Genomic DNA, 12,740 nt, shown 5'->3' with positions numbered 1-12,740 from the left:
ATCTATTGTCAAATTCTGTCGGCAAAACATAAATCAAATGCGAAAACAGATATCTGTCGATAGATTCTGATTGAATCTGTCGCCAATTTGTCGATAGGCTGTTAACAGAGATTGTTTATTATATATATATATATATATATATATATAATATACATACAGGTGGTGCACACAGCATATATAGGCTAGGTTTGAAGAGCGCGCTATTAGCACTGACCACGCGCTAATGCATTATTGTATCCTTGTTGTATATCTAATAAGCGACAAAGTAAAGTAAGTGTTAACGTTGAAAGCGTGTATATATAGTGGTCAACATGACGCGTACTACCTCTGTCGCGCATGTCACGTAAGAGGGTAAAGATGACAGATCGTACACTGAACATCACTGCGTTTCCATCGGAATTGTTGATAATAATTTTCGAATATTGTAGTGCGTTTGACTTGGTGAAGCTCACTCAAGTATGCAAACGATTTCACGAAATAATAGAAAAAGACTTAATCTGGTTAAAAAAGAGCCATTTACCTCTCGTTACGAATCAAAAGTCGGGAAGGTTTCTTGAAAGGTTTGTGTTTAACCTCTATTTGAATAATAAAGTTATACAATGGCTGTTTAAATGTATCAAGCGTTGTCTTTATGATTTCTACAAAGTGACGCGCAAAAGAATAGTCTGTTTTGAATAACCTAATATTAATAAACATTATATTAAATATAATAAAAAGATCATTCTTATTACAGCCTTTTTTAATATAAAATATACAATAAAATAATTTCCAAATGTTTATTCTTGAAAGAACTTGTCATCGATACTAAGTCTAAATTATTTTTGATGTGTAACTCTTGTGTAATTAGACAATAGCATATCCATCAGACATTAGTAATTATGATCTAAAGTGATACAATCCTTGCAAATATAGTCTTGTATAAAACTGATATTGAAGAATACATGTTATTTTCCAGATGTAATCGAGTATTATGTAATCGCTCCAAGTGGCGTATATCCTATAATTGGCAATATGGGAAATATACTAAGAAACTGTTACATCAACAATATATAAAAGTAATACCAAAGCTACGCATGAGATCACATGAACTTTGGTGGTGTGGTAACAATCTGCTCTATGGCTTCAAACGTACAATACCTTTCAGTATAGATAATGTAATATTTAAATGTGTCAATTCTATATGCGATTTTAGCACATTTGTTCTAATGAGAGATTGTGTCATAACTGGTGATAGGTGTGTATTGATTCACAAGTTACCATGGATAAGTACTATTTAAACTGTGATATTGTACTTTTTATAACAAAATTCTTTGGGAAAATATTTTGCAGTGTCGGTGCTTTAAGGTATTGGTCATACGATGAATGTAAAAGGATCCACGTTACAAGCGCTCATGCTGATGACATTATTACTATGGACGCAACATCAGAAGTTATTCTTACAAGCTCAGCTGATAAAACAATAAAGGTGAGACTCGGAAAATTTCTACATAATAAATGATAAGGCAGGATATAAAATATGTTAACTATTTAGGTATTTCCTGCACCTGTGAAAGATGATGAGCTAAAGTGTTACGATTATTATTACTTTTCTATACCCATAACAGATAAAGTTTGGTCAATTAAAGCTGATGTCAAAGGCACGAAGTTTGCCGTTGGCACATCTGCGAATACTATCAAACCCCTCCATATATATGATATTGAACAGTAAGTTTAATTAATTATCGAGAATTGTAAGAAGTATGCGCACGGTACATTTGTGCGTTCGCGAATATAGTTCGATGTGACGACGAGTGATTTGCAATAGAACTAATTGAAAGATTTTCAGATGCGTATGTTTAATGCAGCTAAATCATAACTGGCGATATGGTGCTGGGATATTGGACATGGTATGGGAGAATCCACACACTCTACTCACTTGTGGCTACGACACGTTTATTCGAAAATGGGATTTGCGGTAATGCTCGTGTTTACGCAATTACCCCGTTTAGTCATACTCCCAAATACAACTTCAACAATGATTAACGATTAACGATTTCAGATGCGGGAAGTGCGTAAACTCATGGGCAGATCCAACCGATGCAACGTTATATTGCATCTCATCAGATTATAATCATACCATGATTACGGGAACGCAGTTTAATTGCATGGCTGTTCTTTGGGATCAAAGACAACGTGAATACATGCAAGTTTGTATCAACTCCAAATTGACATGATACTCGCTACTTGATATCTAAGAGATTGTCTAATATAAATTTTCCATGCTTCTAGCTCTACTTTATGAAATGTCCAGGGAATTACGATAAATCACCGATCTATTCTTTAGACTTTGACAATATTAATCTGTATAGCGCCACAGATAGATATCTAGTCGAGCTGAATTTTTATGAAAACACAAAACAATCGTTGAACTATAATGGAGTAATAAAATAATGAGAGAAGTAGCTAAACAAATATGCAGTTGTAGAAACTAATTGTACATATATATATATATATATATATATATCCCTCGAAAGAATATACAGACAAGCGAATGAAAATGGAGGCAAGATGATATACTATTATGTATTTCCTTGAGGGATATTGTATAAAAAAGATATTTTTTATACAGTTCGGTGATAACATTATAATTATTATCACATTTTAAATATGTACTTAATAAATTCCATTTTGTGTACTGTAACAACTTTGCAACAGTTTATTTATATACGATACATATATAAAAGCAAAGATAATATTTCCCATGCATATATGTGTATAGCACATAAGCGTAACAGTTACAAAATATAAAAGAGCAATACGGGGCCAAAACGGGAATTAATAATAAGATTCGCGCCAGTACTCGATCTTACAACGAAAATTAACGTCTTATCGACACCACAAAATAATCGATGTAACAAATTTCGGATGTTACCAAACGTACTATACAGGTACATCTGTTACCGACACGCTGTACAGACATTGCATTTCCCATGTAGAGGTTGTCTCTTAGAATAAAAAAAAAAAAATCACAAAAGCTAAGCATCGCGATATTCATCATTCGTTATAACGCGCTCGCAAAATATAACCCTCAACCGCGTTCTTTTCGCGCGCTTAAACATATCAATTTTGCCTAGAGATATAGTTTTTATGTGTATACCCCAAAACCGATATAAGTATCTCGTTAAGTAACCATCTCAGAGAGAATGCGTTCTCTTGAGACAGGAATCTCATCAAAGCATTGTTCTAATCATATAATTTAGAATGCCGCCGTGTTTGAAATAAGTCAAGTCGACTTCCGTGTCGAATCGCACGTTCACTTCGAACTTCTTGCCGTCGTCGGTGGTCACGGTGACTTTCTCCCCGGGTTGACAGTTCTCGGGAATCGCGATGTTGTACTCCTCGTAGCCCGTTAGTCCCAACGATTCTGCATTCTGCCCGGGTAGGTATTCTAGCGGTACAATACCCATACCGACGAGATTGGACCTGCAAATGAATTTTATTGTAAAATCGCAAATGAGTGTACACGATATTGCGATGAAAAAATATTCTTTGTACTTGTTTCCGCGTTACACATGTACATTATAGTACATTATGCAACGGGAGGACGCGTTTGTAAGATAGTTTGAGCAACTTGCCTGTGTATTCTCTCATACGACTCGGCTATAACCGCACGGATGCCAAGCAAATACGGTCCCTTGGCGGCCCAATCTCTGGACGATCCCGATCCGTATTCCTTACCAACTAGGGCGATCAGGGCGGTTCCATCCTTCTTGTATCTCTCGGCAGCGTCGTATATATCCATCTAGATAACAATTGGCCAGTAGTTGTTACTATAATCATCATATCTCTTAAAAGTTATTCAAACGCGGGTATTCCGTCTTGAGTTATGCTCGATGTAGTGCATATATTTCTAAAAAGTACGCGCGAGATGAACTTTAAAATCGCCGCTGATGTGCATATGCGACATGTACCTCTTCTTTGGTTGGAATGTAGATCGTTCGTGGTCCCTGTTTACCGAGAAATTTGTTCAGCAGACGGATATTTGCGAACGTGCCGCGCATCATCACAGCATCATTTCCTCTGCGCGAGCCATACGAATTGAACTCCTTTGGTGTCAAGCTGAAGATAAGAACTAATGAGACATATTGCCAGACGTCTCTCTCGCTTTTTTCTTTCTTTTTATGACGTATCGACGAACTTACCCGCGACTTGTGAGGTATCTCGCCGCCGGCGAATTACGCGCAATGCTACCAGCCGGACTGATGTGGTCGGTCGTAACAGAATCACCGAGATTCACGAGTGCTCGCGCTCTCGTGATCGACTTTATCGGAGGTAGTTGCTACAATAGAGATCAAAGAACAGAGAAAATGTCATGAGAGCTCTCCTATGTGAGAGTGAGCGGATAAACGGTACAATTCGAACGACTCATCACCTTCTGCAAGTCATCGAAGTAAGGCGGACTTTTGATATACGTGGAGTTACAGTCCCATGGATACAGCTTGCCGTTAGGGGCAACCAAGCTCGCCCAACTGCTGCTGCCTTTCTCGATTTTCTCGTAAACTTCTTTGAACATAGCTGGAATAACATGCTTCTGCTCTACGGCTTGAACATCGGCCCTGGTCGGCCATATATCCTGTAGATACACCGGGGTACCGTCGGGTTTGCAACCTAAAGATTAGGAAATAAGCAAAGTATGTAAAAACTCTCACTTTTTTCTCCCTTGTGTTCTTTTCTTGTTGTTTCACCTAAAGGATCTTTCTCAAAGTCAATGTCCACAGTGCCGGCGATAGCATAAGCTATCACCAAGAGCGGAGAGGCTAAGTAGTTTGCCCTGGTGTTCGGGTGAATTCTACCTTCGAAGTTCCGGTTACCCGACAGAACCCCGCAGCAGACGAGTTCATTCTGCAAGCAAAATTAACATTAAATATAGATGTATAAGTGACGATAAGTATATAATGTATACAACGTATTGTACAAACGTGCTGATAAAACATGCCAATCAAATACAAACGATATAACGCAACTTGACCGAGTCGATCAATTTTCTTACATCGGATAACGCTGAATTTTGGACGATAGTTATGTATGCTGATTGGTTTCAACGTGAATCATTCTTCAACTCTGTAAGAGGCAAAAAGGACCATCGTATAAGATTTTCGAAGCTTAGTAAACTTTACCTTTTCAATAGTTTGAGTAATGACGTCAGGGAGAGGACCGCTATTGCCGATACAGGTCATACATCCGTAACCCACCACGTCGAATCCCAACTTCGTCAAGTACGGAATTACTCCGCTTTCTTGGAGATAATAAGTCACTACTCCGGAGCCGGGCGACAATGATGTCTTGATGTACGGCGCGACGCTCAAGCCCGCTTCGACTGCCTTCTTAGCGAGAAGACCTGAAGCGAAGGGATATCATTAGAGCATTTACTTTTGTAAAGCGGTCGTCGATTTCTGAACAAAAAATATTCAACTTTATGGAACAAACGCGATAAGGCAGTATGATAATTTCCTGGCGATGTCGTACCTGCTCCAAGCATAACGCTCGGATTGCTGGTGTTCGTACAACTGGTGATCGCCGCAATAACCACCGAGCCATGCTTCAGCTTGTATTCTTTTCCCTCATATTCCAACGCACCTGCGGAATTAATTTTCGCTTCGCTTATGCCGTAACCCTTAAAGCCTATCTGCAACAGAAAATTGTCGTTTCACAGCATATTTCGTTTTCTACGGGATTACTTGAATATTGAGTCATCGACAAGAATTCTAGTTCTTTTTTTTACAATATAAATTCTATTATGCTTATCGCAATTAAAATAATCCTATTAAACGAAACGACCTAAAAGACCGTATATATTTATTAACTATAAAATAAATTAGGCCATATGAAACAGACGTTACGGACAAATAATTAAAATCATGAGTCGTAAATTCCGTTTCCACGCACTTGTGTGCGCTTCTCGATGTATCTACGAAATAAAAAAAAATGTAGATGTATAAAAATATACAAATTTCGCCAGAGGCTATACAATAGAACGATATAGATAACGATAAGCAAATAATCGTGCGGACCTTCTTTTTGTATTGATACGCTAATATTGTTTGTTATCGTCAAGTCGCTGTTATTTAGATATCTTAATTTATAAATTTGACGAATTCAATTAGCGGGCTCTGCGGCGTAATGGATTCATTGTCCGATAAACGATTTGCTGAAGAAGCAATGTGAAATCGCGAGGATCTTTGGGCAATCGCGAGGTCTATGACCTCGCGAATATCTCACGTGCGCGCGATTCGGCAATGATCTTCGATGACACACACATTTTCATGCGATACAAACGAGTGTCGTACTTGTTTCATTCACAGTGCAATTATAGCAAATTATAACGATAAACGACACTTGCTCGCATCCCCGTTTTTTCCGAAATTATTTATCGTCATATTTATCTTACGAAAACATCCAAAATTATACTGTGGTCATTTCCTCAACTTTTAGCAATATTGATCACGTTTTAATATGAATCTGAATCTGACAGATCTCAGGAATGGCTATCACTTCCTTGGAAAATGCAAAATCCAAAAGTCAAAAATTCCAAAATCCAAGGATCCAAGGATTTGTATTCGTTTCAGCGATTAGCCGAGAGAAATAACTTCAATTCGACCGATTATTCGTTGCACCAGTGTATGAATCTGAACTGTCGACACAAATTTTACTGATAAGATGAGTGAGGCAGAAGAAATGTTGCAAGAAGAAGCTGCGAGTATATCAAGATTAGCATATTGCTATTAAATACAAATATAATTGTACGAAGAAGCACTTCGGTAGATGACACTGTTGTTTGCTTGACAACAACGTCGTCAACCGTTCACAAGGATTACATTAATTATGATCGATAAAAATGAAAGAACTTTCTCCACTCTTCAAGGAAAATTCTCCATATCGTTTTTCGCGAATTATCCACCTTTGTGCTCTGCATGTCATTTCTGTGATGCCTAATTGGAAATTCGAGTCCGCACCGTGCATACCTGTACGTGCAAGTTAAACGGCGGCTCGTTTGCGACGAAATGCCTGAGCTTTGCGAAATGAATGTAATAGGATGTCGTATCAGCAATTTCAGCACGAGCTGAATACGTCTTCCAGAACTTATGCGAAGTGCGAGCAAAGACTCCTGTGCTCTCTAACGAGGCGGAAAGGCAATATCGATCGACGGTACGTGCGAATTATCTTTTTCCTTCACAAATCCATTAATTGTCGCTGATCTCTTGCGTTTCGAGGAGTTGGAGGAACCAGAAGTGCGTTGCGAGAAGGGTTCGGTAATCTGACAATAGCAGAAATCTCAAGTAGCAGGATAATTTTATCATAGGTGATTTCGATTTTATAACAAAGATACTCTTCATGTAAGAGGCTCCTCGTGACTTCGTAGAGTAGTGACAATGGATTATTTTCAAATTAGCGAGTAAATGGAAGAGCGCGTTCTGTTGTAATTATCGACTTGCTGATTTTAAATAAATGTAGCTTCCTTATAATTGAGCTTTTTCATTTCAAAAGACGACGTTGATGCAACTGACGATAAATAATGAGAGTTTTATGATAATATGTTGACGTCTTTAAATATGGATGACCTAATCGAACATAACGATATCGTGGAAAAATACAACATGTATTTAGAATGAAGAGACAGTTGAAATAAGGGAAGAAAGGAGGACTTGCTAAACTTATAAAGATATCGTTGACGGAAGTATCGATTAAATTCAATGTTCACATTGTTCTTATGAAAGATACAGTGCGATAAATGAGGCGAAATTAGACGATAGTCCCCGGAAGTGCGCGGCAGTATTTCAACGTAAACGTAGAATATACTTTATCGACCTTTAATCAATCCTAGCCATTCCCGGCCGCTGAATCTAACTGTGGAAAGGCGTTGAATTTCACGCGGATGAGATGTCGGCTTTGTGATTCATGTGAATGAGTTTCAGCAAATGTCCATGCCGTCACAAGCCGGTAATGCGATGCCACTGTTAAACATTTGGAATAAAAATCGATCGTCACGTTCTTAAACTTGTAAACTTGCATTGTGCCCGTCCGTCGAGCGATCATTCGTCACGATTCGTTCGCCGGGTCAAGACGAACCGGCTTCACGACGTGGGGTGAATTCGTGCGACGTGTTTTACTTTTCTTTTTTTCGGAAATCGGGATTTCGAAATCGTTGCTCGTCAGTAGAATAGTATGCGCGTAGAATTAGACTTAATCGACGTTAGACGATTAAAGAAAATAACTATACTATTTTGTCTAATGGCCGGGAAATTTAGTGATAATTTGGTCATTCGGAAAGTTCAGGGTGCTGCAAACAGTGGTGGACACAGGTGGGGGCACAGGTATATAAGTAAGTTCGATGAACAGGAAAGGTCATTTTATAGTGTGAGTAGTACATTGCAAGAGCAACTCAGACACTCAGACTCTGACCCGAAGTTATGGGAAGTTACGGATCCCGACGGTCGTTGGACACAGACGATTTCTAACATGTGAGTATAAATAGGTTTTAAATACAGGCGATTGTACTTGTATTTTAAGTAATCGACGAGAAGAGAAGACCAGAAAGATTTTCTTCGGGGATCAGCCAAGTATCTTAGGAGCTATTGTTAGATGAAATCTAACCAGCGTGATGGATATAAAAGCAACCATCACCGGGTTAAGATTTCATAAATATTGGGTTCCTCTACACCTACGATCCTGCTTGCCACTCGCTCGAGTATCCTTCGCTATTGGAGGTGGAAACGGTGTAGTCATACGGTAAAGTGAAGGTATGACTAGATCGTTTATTACCATCAATGGGAAGAGACAACGCTCTGCCTGAAAATTATCACTCCAAATCGTTAAGTATCTCGTTTACTTTTCTTTGGTGATCTATCTACATGATAAAGCACAAAATCATAAAGCTAGATCAGCAAAGGTAAATATTCGAGATGTAACAGCAAGAAACAACGTGAGTGGATCAGCGTAAAGATATAAATATAAAATTTAACGTAGTAAAGATATAAAGATAAAATTTGTGAACGTATAGGGATACATGTAAATGTAAAGAAATAACGTAAAGCTATAACGCTACTGTGTATATCAATATCTCCATTGTGAGTTACGTGTATACGAAAGAAAACGCGTCAAGCTATCGCGATTGTGAAGCACAAAGATGTAGTCGTTTGTGATGTGTCGTGACGCGCGTCGAGCAGATCGTGTTGGATTACGTCGAGTTTTCAGCGATACTCAGCGCGCTATTCGGGAACTGAGCAACTTTTCAACAGTGTCCACTGGAACTACTGAAGTGATGTGTCGCGATACGATAATGATATCACAGCAGTAGTTACCGTAGTCACTGTCTACGACGGTACATCGTGTTCGCTTAAGTCTTGGCGCTCTTTAAAACTGAAGAACTGTAGATCGCGTTCGTCGCACTAGTCTTCCAACGCATTGACACGTGCGTGAGATAAATATAATCCAGTTTGACGATAGCTGTGAAGTCGCCACTGGGTTATATTTGTCCATCGCAAGTATCAACCGATCATCTGGACCAGGAGTGCCCGTATTAGTATCGTAGACCGATCAGATCTCATTGTTACAACATACGGTTGTTTAGGGACTACGAGCGTCACGAATTCATATGCTCGATAGGATTGTGCCACGTAGTACCTATCCAACAGTACGTGCGGCTCGAACGTGAACGATTCTTCAACAAGCGTACGGTTAGCCTGACGTTACATTGAATAGCCTCGCGTAACATTGAACAGCTGTCTCTTGGAATGAATAATAAAAGTCGTGACGATTTGTATGCTTAACTTATGAATGTTTAAGATTACCGACCTTATTTATGAGACAATTTTTGAAATCCATTTGCATGTCGGTTACCGAAACTCTATCGTGAGGTCTCTTGGGTCCGCTAACACTCGAGACGACAGTGTTCAAGTCCAAAGTGACAACTTCGGAAAAGATTGGGTCCTGGCTCGGATCGTCGTAGTTTCTCAGCATGTGCACGGACTTGAGATATTTTTCAATCCTGTTAATGTGTTCCTCAGATCGATCTAGAATGCCACAGAATGATATAAAATAAAATCTCTGTACAATCTCTGTAAATTATCAAAAACATGTTACGTGATATTGTAAACGAATATTTATGATGCATGTGCCTACATTGGTAGACAATCTTACTTGTTTGTTTCAAATACATCAAGCTCTGCTCATCCACTGGGAAGAAGCCCACGGTTGCGCCGTATTCTGGACACATGTTGGATATCGTAGCACGATCAGCAATGCTTAATTGAGTTACTCCAGGTCCGAAGAACTCGACGAATTTGTCTACTACTCCGATTTGCCGAAGATTCTGTACAGTAAACAAAATATCGTGCTCTCTTATTTTAACATTAAAACAGATAAATCATCGTAAATATTCGTAAAATTGTGTAAGACACTTGATTATATAAAAATGTTATTCTTAGGACAACTAAATTTTCTGAATTTCTGAATTAGACAAAATAATTGATTATATTAAATCTTTATTTTTAAAGTAAATAGAATAAAAGTAATTATACCTTTGTAATTGTAAGGACAAGATCGGTGGATGTTGCATATTGGTTCAACGCACCCTCCAGTTTGTATCCCACGACTTTTGGTATTATCATAGAGATTGCTTGGCCAAGCATAACAGCCTCTGCCTCAATCCCACCAACTCCCCATCCGAGTACACCGAGACCATTGATCATGGTGGTGTGAGAATCCGTGCCTACTACACTGTCGGGATACAGGAGTTTGTTATTGTCGAATACCACTCTAGCCAGATACTCTAAATTTACTTGATGCACGATTCCGCTGCCAGGAGGAACAATCAACATATTTTCGAACGCTTTCGCGCCCCATTTGAGAAACATAAAACGCTCCTTGTTTCTCTCAAATTCGAGGTCTTCGTTCTTTTTCAAGGAGTCCGAGCTGAAACATGTAATAATGCTTATTGGAATCACATTATCCGATAACAAATACAGGATTTTCATGCAGTTTTCATTTGAATTTCTTCTCGTAACGTTATCATGTATATTGCGTAAGAATTTTGTGTGTATGCAATATTACGGCAATACTGAATCTTTAAGTTTGCATGATAACCTTTCACTCCTTACATTGGAGTATCATTGTCAAAGATCAGTCACACATTTGTCAAAACATTAAAATATACCTTCTTGTAAAATCAGCTTGTACTGAATGATCAATTACAAGATCTGATGGACAGATTGGGTTAATCTTATTAGGATCACCACCAAGTTTTTTCACAGCATCTCTCATTGCAGCAAAGTCTACTACTACAGGCACCCCAGTAAAGTCCTAGTGATGATACAATACAAAAGTGATTATGTACTTTTTTGTGCGATTAAAATTGATAAGATATAAAAATTTCCTTAAATAAAACTCCAATGGTCTTTTACCTGTAGCAATACTCTGGCTGGTTTGAAAGCCACTTCGACTCCCTCCTGCAGCATTTGATTATTCTCCCAATCCAAAATTTTTTCAACATCTTTCTTCGTCACTTGAAACTCATCACAGTTCCGTACAGCACTCTCCAAGAGAACTCTGATGGAAAATGGTAGTCTGTCTGTAATATAAAAATTAAAATATATATATATATATATTATATATATATTGATCTCATATGTTGAAGATTAGTAAATGAGAAACTAATTTTACCATATTTTGCTCCAAGACTGCCAAGATCATAATAGCAATGTTCCTTTTCTCCGATCTTGATTGTCCTCAGTAGATGCTTATATGGATTTTTCTCTGAAATAGCAAAAGAAATTTCATCATAATTGATTTTTATTACAAAATAAAAAGAATTACAGAACAAAACAATTTTTATAAAACAAATAAGTTTTCGGCTGTATTATTCATACAATACAACCACCTATTATTGTGATAAAAATAATTAAATTTAACACACAGAGTAAAGTAACCTAAAATACAGTAATTTCTATTTAATATGTTTTTAAAATGTTTCTTCTTTTTTCCATTTTATAATTTTAATGTAATATTGCATCTTAAGTTGCAAAGTGTTATGTTTTTATTCTTCTCTAAACTTACATCAATACAAATATTGATATAATTGATATAATCTTTTAAATGTAGTTTTTAAAGTTTGCAAGTTATGATCTTTAAATGTTGCAATCTTCGCCATCAATTTGAACATTCCTAAATCTAATTCTACGCATTTAAATATTTTTAGCGAACAAGCATGAATTAATGTTCTTCTTGACGATAAATCGATCGAAAATAAAGCAATAATAAAAAATCTACCGTCCTTGCTTATTTTCTTATTTTAAACAAAATAACAAAGGTAGAAACTAATCACACCTCTCCACTTACCAGCCATGATTGTCACTGTTCGAGTCACGTCGGCCCGCCGCGTTAATATGTATATAACAGTTTATATACGGTGTCGTATAAACACCTTCGATTCGCAGAAAAAACAAATATGTTCCCGATAAAAGTATCCTTATTAATTTTTATCAAAATGTACATTATAAAATGTACTATTTAAAAGAGACACAAAGCTATTCTATAAATATGATTTGTCCTTTTATTATTTGAATCAAGAGAAAGTAGAACAAAATGATATAACGAAACGAAGCTTGTGTTACGTTATTTCATATGGATTCTCCTACGTTAGTGAAACGATCATGCATAATTTATGATATCCCGTGACAATTCGAGTACAATGCGTTTTAAAATGC

General features: G+C 37.5%; 2 protein-coding genes across 2 annotated transcripts; one reads left to right on the top strand and one right to left on the bottom strand.

Annotated features, from left to right (window-relative positions):
• The first annotated feature begins 150 nt into the window (after positions 1-150).
• Positions 151-2,680, top strand: LOC105188944 (F-box/WD repeat-containing protein 4). Its single transcript, XM_011150677.3, has 7 exons — positions 151-560; positions 956-1,234; positions 1,330-1,465; positions 1,532-1,704; positions 1,826-1,954; positions 2,039-2,186; positions 2,269-2,680. The coding sequence occupies exons 1-7, from the start codon at positions 337-339 to the stop codon at positions 2,428-2,430; spliced, it is 1,251 nt and encodes a 416-aa protein (XP_011148979.1). The 5' UTR covers positions 151-336; the 3' UTR covers positions 2,431-2,680.
• A 227-nt stretch (positions 2,681-2,907) lies between these two features.
• LOC105188943 (cytoplasmic aconitate hydratase) lies at positions 2,908-12,394 on the bottom strand. Its single transcript, XM_011150676.3, has 15 exons — positions 12,373-12,394; positions 11,698-11,790; positions 11,439-11,605; positions 11,192-11,337; positions 10,557-10,950; positions 10,177-10,348; positions 9,832-10,049; positions 5,506-5,665; positions 5,157-5,377; positions 4,725-4,881; positions 4,412-4,647; positions 4,182-4,318; positions 3,951-4,098; positions 3,615-3,781; positions 2,908-3,462 (listed from the first exon to the last, which is right to left on the bottom strand). The coding sequence occupies exons 1-15, from the start codon at positions 12,377-12,379 to the stop codon at positions 3,210-3,212; spliced, it is 2,676 nt and encodes an 891-aa protein (XP_011148978.1). The 5' UTR covers positions 12,380-12,394; the 3' UTR covers positions 2,908-3,209.
• Between the last annotated feature and the right edge of the window lie 346 nt (positions 12,395-12,740).

The sequence above is a fragment of the Harpegnathos saltator genome, unplaced genomic scaffold (genome assembly GCF_003227715.2).
Source record: "Harpegnathos saltator strain DR-91 unplaced genomic scaffold, Hsal_v8.6 scaffold224, whole genome shotgun sequence".
Taxonomy (NCBI): Eukaryota; Metazoa; Arthropoda; class Insecta; order Hymenoptera; family Formicidae; genus Harpegnathos; species Harpegnathos saltator.
The sequence above is the reverse complement of the archived record's forward strand: the minus strand, read 5'-3'. Positions and strand labels throughout refer to the sequence as shown.

What these genes read in the sequence shown, in the direction of transcription:
- LOC105188944 (XM_011150677.3), top strand. Translation starts at nt 337, where the DNA reads ATGTCACGTAAGAGGGTAAAGATGACAGATCGTACACTGAACATCACT. An exon ending in TGTGTCATAACTGGTGATAG is followed by an intron (nt 1,235 to 1,329) that starts GTGTGTATTGAT and finishes AATATTTTGCAG; the next exon opens with TGTCGGTGCTTTAAGGTATT. An exon ending in ATTCGAAAATGGGATTTGCG is followed by an intron (nt 1,955 to 2,038) that starts GTAATGCTCGTG and finishes TAACGATTTCAG; the next exon opens with ATGCGGGAAGTGCGTAAACT.
- LOC105188943 (XM_011150676.3), bottom strand. An exon ending in GATGTATTTGAAACAAACAA is followed by an intron (nt 10,050 to 10,176) that starts GTAAGATTGTCT and finishes GTGGCATTCTAG; the next exon opens with ATCGATCTGAGGAACACATT. An exon ending in ACATTCCAACCAAAGAAGAG is followed by an intron (nt 3,782 to 3,950) that starts GTACATGTCGCA and finishes ATTGTTATCTAG; the next exon opens with ATGGATATATACGACGCTGC.